We start from the raw sequence: 8,496 nt of genomic DNA on the forward strand, positions 1-8,496 counted from the left end.
ACCTTCGGGTGTCCCTGCACCGTCCCCTCCACAGCGGGCCTTGAGCGTGTCGCGTAGCTCCAAGCCTCACTTGCTGCATCTGTAAAGTGGGAAAGCGGAGGTGCCCCTCCCGGCCCACTGGGGGCTTGGAGTGGGTCGATGCCTGTAAATAGCCTGGAGTAGCACCTGGCACGTAGTAGGTGCTCAGTAAATAGTGCTTTTAGGACTTGGCCATTTTGCTCAGTTCTATGTGGATTCAAGAAACAAATTAACATGCGACCAAAGTCTTCCCAAAATGACGCATCGGTTAAGAGTGAAAAAATCCGATGGGACAGTCTCAAGGGGCTTCGTGACGGCTAAAGGAAAGTTTAAAATGTGGGTTGCAGACTACTAATTAACGAGGCGTGCCTTATTATCATTCTAAAAACAGGATATTAGGAAGTGGGAAAGCAGGAAAGATGAAGGAAAAACCCTCTCGGGTCTCGCCGATCTGAGTTATGGTCCAATTCCGCAGTCTGTAGCTGGCTTGTTTACCGCACTTTCTAAATGAACAGGTAGTGCATTTACTCGGTTATATTTACTAGCTTCCTACCGAAACTTGTCGTGATCTTAATGTCTTTACGATTTTTATCCTGTTTCCCAGAAGTGGCTTTATGTCTCGGCGTGTGTCCGTACTCTCCATGGTGACTGCCATTTTATTCCACCCAGGGGTCGGGTCAAAATCCTTGAACCTCTTTCCCACCTAAATTTGGGAAGTTAGGTTGTTTCCAGTTTCTCGGGGTTCTAACGTCGTTTTTGAATGAGCAGCTCTGGACGTAAAGCTTTTCCATCTGAAAGGTCTTTCCGTTGGGTCTTTCTGTCCCCTGGCCAGAGGACATGGACAGGTTCTTGGTCCATCTTGTCAGGCTGCTTTCCAGAAGGATCAGGGCACCCACACACCCACATCCCCACAAACCCCGCGGCACTGCCCCTGGGCCACTGCTGGACGTACGAGAAGGAAGCAGAAAACAAACTGGAAACTAGAAAAAGTAACACCAAACCACCTTGCCGATCCGAGAGATGGGAAATGCTATCTCTTTGGTTTAAATTTCATTTCTTTGATTCCTTCCCAGCCTCCCCTCCCAGCCCTTCACTTCCCCTCCACCCCCCCGCCCCGCCCCCCGATTGAATCTCCTCTTCCTGGCCGCCCAGCTTGGCCTCCTCCTCTCTGGCCTGTGCCGTTCTCTGTCATCGCCCTTGGCAGAGCAGACTTGCTACGTTTTTTTTTTTTTTCCTTTCCAGTCTGTCTTTCGATTCTACCAAGCTGTTTTTCTCATAGATTGAAGTTGGAGGTTCTGTTTGTGTTCGACGGTCACGTCTCGAAGCCTCTTCGTTTGGATTTCTTCTGGTCCTTGAGGTGTCTTATGTACGCTCAGAGGTTTAGAAAAGTGACGTTCTTTTGGCTAGCGCCCTCCTGTGGCTTGTGCAGGTTATGTCCAACCCTTTCAGGCAGCTGGAGAACTCTGGCCTTGTGGGGACTGGAGGGGCCGTCGCTAGGGAGTGTGGGACGCCGGGCTGACCGGTGCCAGCGTCCTCCCTTCTGACAGCCTTTGCCAAGAGCTGTCACTTTCTGAGCGGGGACCTGAAATGTGCTTCTCCGTGCGAAACTAGGGCAGAGGGTCGATTCGATGGATTGACTTTAAAAAATCATTGATTGCAGAGTACAGACTGATCACAGAAGGACAGATACTCTGTGATTCCAGTTACTGAGACCCCTAGAGGGGTCAGACTCAGAGACAGAGGTAGAACAGTGGTGACGGGGGCTGGGGGAGCGCGAGTATGATGGGGACAGAGTTTCAGTTTGGGAAGATGAGAAAGTTCTGGAGCCGGAGGGTGGGGGTGGCTGCAGCATGATGTGCGTGCGCTTAACCCCGCTGAGCTGTGCGCCTAAAAACAGTCAAAATGGTAAGTCTTTGTCACGTAGATTTCACACACACACAAACAAGCATAGACTGAAAGATGCTGGGAAAACTCAGGCTTAAGCCGTCCCATCGTATGCGACATATTGAAAATTCCCGAATGAATGGAATTCATTCCATTCATTCGGGAATTCCTTCCGCGTCCTCAGGTGGTCAGAGCCCTACAGCAGGCCTCTCCCAGAGCTGCTCCCTGGTGGCCGTGGGCACGCCTCCCCTTCTCTGTGCCCCAGCTCTACCCGCTGGGGAGCGGCTCTATGCAGAAGGTTTTATTGTCTCATTTTTTTTAAGGGCGAGGGGTCTGTAACTCCCGGGGAGTCAAATGTCGGGCCCCAGGGGTCTGGGCCAGATGGTGGCAGAACCGGAGACTTTGTACAGCCTGCTCTCTCCTTCCTCGGGGACCCCCTTGTGACTTCTCCACCCGGGGTGGCCTTGGTTGACGTGAGTGAGGCTCACCGCACAGGCTGCTGGCAGTGGGCTGAGGCCTCCGACCCTCATCCCTGATTTTGTTCTCACGGCAGCTCTAAGGACAGTCACCTGTTTCATAGATGAGGAAAAGTGGGTGCATCGGTCAGGGCTCCACTAAAGAGACAGAACCGGCAGGAGGGAGGGAAACAGGCAGGTCGGTAGGTGCCCAGTTGGTAGGTAGGTAGAAAGCTGGACACGGCCCTAGTCGCTCGTGGGGGCGGCGGGCCTCCGTCAGGGAGGGCAGGTGCTGACGCTGCTGTCCACCGACAGAATGTCCTCTTCAGGGACCCCACGGTTCTGTTTCCAGGGCCTTTGGACTGGTAAATCAGGCCCACCCAGATGATCCAGGGTAATCTTTGCATGGTCAGCTGGTGCAGACGTTAGTCACACCTGCAAAACGCCTTCACCGCACTTCGATTGGTGTTTGCTTGACAACTGGCCATCACCGTGGGCTCGTGGGCTCGGGTTAAGTCACTCTTCCAAGGCCTTCAGGCCAGGAACTGGCAGAACTGGGCTCACCGGTCTTTGGGGGTTTCTCCAACCTTCCACCCAAGAGGTGTGGGAAAGCATAGCTTTGGAGACAAACGGCCACAGGTCGGACTCGCTATGCCACCGCTCGGTGACCCTGGACAGACCGCGTCTGTGGGGGCCCAGGCCTGCAGAGTGAGCGGAGCAGTGGGAAGGTTTGAGGGAATCTGCCTGGAACCTAGGGGTGGGGGGAGGGGGCTGCCCCGTGGGGGCGTCGGCTTAATCTCAGCTCCACTAACAGCTCGCGCTAATGGCTGTTTCTCGTCTCTGCCCACCAGCAACATGAAGCTGCAGTACAAGGAGGAGAAGCCGTTCCAGCCAGTGGCACAGTAAGCAGACTGTCCTCTCCCCGCTTGTGGGGCCCCCGCAGTGAGGGCCGCCTGCCCTCACCACTGGCCCTTCTCCGTTGCAGGTCACAGTACCCTCAGCCCAAGCTGCTGGAGCAGAGGTAGGCGTCGGGTGCAGCATGGAGGGGGACCCGGAGTGGAAGATGGGGGGACAGAGCTCTGACTTATAAGTTGGGGGAATAGAGGTACCAGGTGGCCTTGTGGTCCACGTAGCCTGGGCTCCAGTCGGCTCTGTCACTAGTTGTGTGACCTCGGGCGGGTCACCCAGCTGCTCTGCACTTCCGCACAGGCGGACAGCACCCACCTCACAGGAGGCCACACAGCATGGTGCCTGCTGCATAGCAGGCGCTCGGTCCCTCATGGTGACGATGTTGGTAACCCCGTTTATTAGGCACTTAGCCGGTACCAGACGTGCCAGGCTCCCCCGGACAGCCGACATGCAATAACTCCCGGTCCTGTCGACCATCCTGGGAACTGGCTGTCATTGTCCCCACTTTACACCTGAGGCTACTGAGGCCCAGGGACAGGGACCAGGCTGCCGGGGTCACACAGCGTGGGAGGCAGGGCTAGGGTGAGACCGAGGCTTTGACGAGGGAAGGGTCTCAGCCCCCGCGGCCTCCCCTGCTGCCAGCCCCACAGAGCTGCTGACCCTCACACCCTGGTTGGCGCCCATCGTCTCCGAGGGGACCTTTGACCCGGAGCTCCTGCGGCACATGTACCAGCCGCTGAACCTGACCATCGGGCTCACAGTATTTGCTGTGGGGAGGTGAGTGGCCAGCTGGGCGGGGGGAGAGGGTATTCTCTCAAGCCACTGGAGCTTACAGTCTGGGGAGAGGCAGGAGCTGGACACAGGACCCCGTCCGGGCTCCAGGAAGGCCCCAAACCAGGTCCCACCCAGGGGGAAGGCAGGAAGTAGGGTGCGGTGGTGAGCAGAGGGCTCCCTGGAGGGCCAGGGTCTGGCCCTGGTGTGGCAGCTCAGGGGACTGATCGACAGGAGCCTTTGTCGGGGCCCTCCTCGCCCCCTCACCCCTTTCTGCTTCCCCTGAGCAGCCCGGACAGGACTGGAAACCCCAAACCACCGCACGTGACTAGGACTCCATGGCCAGGCCACAGGCAGGCCCGCCCTCGGGGCCCCCTCTTCCCAGCCCCGGGCCTGCCTGCTCCCTGCCTTTCCCTGTCTCCCCCTCTCCTCCCTGACCCCACCTGGCCTTTCCTATAGGAGCCACCCCTGGTGGCCTCCCTCTGGGTCCCTGCCCTGAGCCCCCGGCCCCCACACCGCTCACCTTCCCTGGATGCAGCCACTCACGGCTTCCCGGCTCCTCCCCTCTCTCTGAGCCTCGGCGTCTCTGCCGAGGAAGCGGGGAGTATGGCGCCTGCCTTCTAGCAAGTTTCTGAGGTTCAGAGAAGATAAGAATCCCTTAGAACACGCCTGGCACTTAGTAAGTGCTCGGGAAATTTAGGTCGTTTTGCGCATGTAAGAATTGTCGCCGAGTACCATTCTTGTGACGGTCTTAGGAGGTCGGTGTTACGATCGTGGGCATTTGACAGACAGCGACCCCGGGGGCAGACCTGAGTGACTCCTCAAAGTGGGGTGCTGGGAGGTGGACGCAGCCGGGCTGACTCCGGGCCCCACGCCCCGTGTGGCGGCAGCCCACATGGGTCCCAGCCAGGCCTGGGGCTGCCGCGGCTGACAGGTTGCCATCGCCAGGTACACCTGCTTCCTCCAGCACTTCCTGGAGTCGGCGGAGCAGTTCTTCATGCACGGCTACCGGGTGCACTACTATATCTTCACCGACGACCCCGCGGCCGTTCCCCGGGTCCCGCTGGGCGCCGGCCGCCACCTCAGCGTCATCCCCATCCAGAAGCACGCCCGCTGGGAGGAGATCTCCACGCGCCGGATGGAGACCATCAGCCAGCACATCGCCAGGAGGGCGCACCGGGAGGTGGACTACCTCTTCTGCCTGGACGTGGACATGGTGTTCCGGAACCCGTGGGGCCCTGAGACCTTGGGAGACCTGGTGGCCGCCATCCACCCCGGCTACTACGCTGTGTCCCGCCGGCACTTCCCCTACGAGCGCAGGCCTGTGTCTGCCGCCTTCGTCGCAGACGGCGAGGGGGACTTCTACTATGGCGGGGCGGTCTTTGGGGGGCGGGTGGCCAGGGTGTACGAGTTTGCCAGGGGCTGCCACATGGGCATCCTGGCGGACAAGGCCAACGGCATCATGGCAGCCTGGCAGGAGGAGAGCCACCTGAACCGCCGCTTCATCTCACACAAGCCCTCCAAGGTGCTGTCCCCCGAATACCTCTGGGATGACAAGAAGCCCCAGCCACCTAGCCTGAAGCTGATCCGCTTTTCTACGCTGGACAAGGACAGCGACTGGCTGAGGAGCTGACAGCGGAGCAGGGGCTGCCGGGGACGGGGACCCCAAGCCCCGCAGCCAGCTCGCCCTAGCGACTCACCGCTCCAGCCTTAGCTGAGACCGGCCCTGTGCCACCTACCTCAGTCTGTCAGGAGAGTCCACCTGGCAGGGGGGCGTGGACGGGCCTTTGCAAGCCGCACAGGGCTGTGCCCGCAGGGCAGAGATGGCCAGCTGCAGGGTCAGGTGGGGTGGGAGAGGGGAGAGCGGCAGTAGAGAGCGCAGGGCCCCCCAGACCATGTGCCTTCAGGCCGGCTCTGCAGTCTGGCCCTACTCAGTGCCTGCCCTGCCACCTCTGACCTCTGCTCTCTCTTGCTGCCTGTTGCCCTTCAAGTTGCCCAACACGCTGGTGCGAAAGACATCCTGGATGCCTTTGCTCTGGCTGCAGGGCTCCGGTGTCGTGCACGGGGTGCCACTGCCTCACTCAGGACCCGAGGGTGAGCCTGCGACGTGGGCCTGGGCTCTCTGGTTGTCAGTCCAGCTGCGCCCCATGGCGACCACCCTCCCTGGCCCTCACTGCCCCCTTCTTAAGAGAGTTGGGGCAGTTTGAATAAAGTTGGCACATGCTAGGCCCTAATGGGGGGCTTTCACCCGCACGTCTGAGTGTGTGTGCCGCCAGCCACGGCGGGTACAGGCAGCCTGGGGTGGGGGAGGGAAGATAGAGTTTTCTAGGACACCTGGGCTGAAACTGGTTGCTACGACAGACGGGATTCCATCCCCGGTCTCCTGGGAGACTGCGCGAGGCGGCAGCGTGCTGCGGGATGTTCTCCCAGCGGAGTGAAGGGATGCAGCAGAACACGTCAGCCCCGTGTCCTGTGGGCTAGGGCCCTGAGCACACGAAGAACGTGTCTGCTGGTCCTCCTGTGTCCTTCCTGCATCCGGGTCAGCCTTGGCCCTCTGAGGCCACTGATGGGCATGCTTCAGGCCCGGAATCAGAGGGCTGCGGAGGGCAGCCTCACCAGCGTGGCCCCCGCAGGACTTTAGAGTGCCACAGCAGTTCCGTCTCCCTGGGGTGGGGGCGAGTCCAGGGTTCAGTGGCCCAGGGTCCCCTCCCCTGGGAACAGCAGCGTTTTTGGTGCAGAAGGGAGATGGAGGGTGCGCTCTGGCCATGCTGAGATGAGCACCCCCCCCACCACCACCAACCTGGCCACTCCTGGCAAAGCTGGGCGCCAGCCCCGAGCCCACTCCTCTTGCGCCATGTGGTTTGGCTGGTGACCGCAAGGGTCAGGCAGGCAGACCGAGTGACCACTGTGAGCAGACGGCCCGAGCTGGAGGGAACGAGTCAGGAAGGGGCCCCAGGGTGCTTCCTGGGGGGTGAGGGGCCAAGCCTGCCCCAGGGGAGGAAGGAGCAGGCCCTGCCTTTAAGGAGCTTCCAGGTTGGCACAGGAAGAGACCCCTTGATGTGGAGATCAGGGAAGGTCAAGCCTTGCCAAGGAGAAGGGAGACCCCGCCTCACTTCCAGCCCAGGTTCTGGCCCAGGGTCTCCCAGACCCAGCTGAGAAACTTTATGAGCCTTGGCCCAAGCCCCCTAGGACCAAGGCTGACTCTGGTCCCCATCCTAAGGTGTGACCCTCAGGCAAAAGTGGGTGATGGGACCCAACTCTTGGAACCAAACCAGGGTCCAGGCTACTTCTCTAAAAGAAGCTGAAGGCCTGGGCTAAGATGCCCCGTGGGTGGGAAGAAGCCTGACCCACAGTGGGAGGTGGGATGTCGGCAGTCCCAGCAGCCCCCGGGCCTGGCTAACCCAACCGGATCTGAGCTATGGGCACCAGTCTTGCCAGGGGCTCTGAAGTTTTTAAATTGCAGTTACTTAAGAAATAGAATTACAAATACAAGGCTGGGCTCATTGGCCACCACCTCGAGCTCCTGCACAAGCACAGCCTTTGGGGGTAGATTGACCTGCGCTCAAACCCACAGCTGGGCCACGTCACAGCCCCGTGACAGGCAAGCTCTTGTGGTGACTTCTCAGGGCCTCCGTTTCCTCCACTGAAGATGGGGTCAGTGACCCTGGGAGGGTGTGCTGGGGATCAGAGCAGGGACATGAAGGGACCCAAAGCGCGTGGACTCAGGAGGTCGCCTGGCCGGGGAGCCCGGATACAGGGACAGGCCCCTGACGGTCAGCGCCAGGCCCAGGCATGGCGAAGAGCAATGATTCTGAGGCCCCGATCACGGCTGGACGTGGTCCCTCAGAGCTGAGTGACCTTAAGTGCTGGGGCCGCTGCTCATCCGTAAAGTGGGGTGAAAGCACTGAGTGCCCAAGGGTCTCCCCAATTACAGGAGCTACCCCCAACACTCGGCCATCCTGGGGGTGGGGCCCCCTCCTCCGCTGGCTCTTACTCCAGCCAGGCTGCAGCCAGGGACAGGCTGGACCTCGTGTCCCCGGGTCCTGCCAGGAAGAAAAGGGAGTGGGGTGTAGAGGTGTCCGAAGGGGCAGCCTGACCTTCCTGCCTGCACTCAGTGTCCACTGCCTCCTCCGCTGCTGCTTTCAAGTCCTCCTGACCCCAGCCATTCCTGGAGCTGCCCCTGCAACTGGCATATGGGGACCAGGACGAAAGGGTGGGGTGTATAAGCAGGGACTCCCCCGTCTCCGGGTCTCCACCCCCACACCCACCACCCGGCAGACTGCGCCTTGTTGGGTTTGGGCACACACCAGGCGGCGATGGCAGAAGACTCTTGGGACCCACCGTTCACCGAGTCTTTGGTGAGCTGCGCGCGCGCAGCAAGGCGGGGCTCACGTACACGCGCTGTCCGCGGGCCCGCGCAGCTCGTGTGCGCGCCCGGCCGTGGACAGGACGCCCAGCT

The 8,496-nt window shown here is 60.3% G+C and overlaps 1 protein-coding gene across 2 annotated transcripts; it reads left to right on the forward strand.

Moving 5' to 3' along the window:
- The first annotated feature begins 26 nt into the window (after positions 1–26).
- Positions 27–6,290, forward strand: GBGT1 (globoside alpha-1,3-N-acetylgalactosaminyltransferase 1 (FORS blood group)). 2 transcript variants are annotated; one of them, XM_023536544.1, is made up of 6 exons: positions 27–533; positions 1,298–1,384; positions 3,209–3,259; positions 3,343–3,378; positions 3,909–4,043; positions 4,986–6,290. In XM_023536544.1, the coding sequence occupies exons 1-6, from the start codon at positions 526–528 to the stop codon at positions 5,668–5,670; spliced, it is 1,002 nt and encodes a 333-aa protein (XP_023392312.1). In that variant the 5' UTR covers positions 27–525; the 3' UTR covers positions 5,671–6,290. The 2 variants fall into 2 exon arrangements, with proteins under 2 accessions (XP_023392312.1, XP_011368308.1); XM_011370006.2 differs by lacking the exon at positions 1,298–1,384 and having other exon boundaries at positions 30–533.
- The last annotated feature ends 2,206 nt before the right edge of the window (positions 6,291–8,496 follow it).

This window comes from Pteropus vampyrus, unplaced genomic scaffold (assembly GCF_000151845.1).
Source record: "Pteropus vampyrus isolate Shadow unplaced genomic scaffold, Pvam_2.0 Scaffold158, whole genome shotgun sequence".
In the NCBI taxonomy this organism is placed as follows: domain Eukaryota; kingdom Metazoa; phylum Chordata; class Mammalia; order Chiroptera; family Pteropodidae; genus Pteropus; species Pteropus vampyrus.

What these genes read in the sequence shown, in the direction of transcription:
- GBGT1 (XM_023536544.1), top strand. An exon ending in TGGTCCTTGAGGTGTCTTAT is followed by an intron (nt 1,385 to 3,208) that starts GTACGCTCAGAG and finishes TCTGCCCACCAG; the next exon opens with CAACATGAAGCTGCAGTACA. An exon ending in CCGTTCCAGCCAGTGGCACA is followed by an intron (nt 3,260 to 3,342) that starts GTAAGCAGACTG and finishes TCTCCGTTGCAG; the next exon opens with GTCACAGTACCCTCAGCCCA.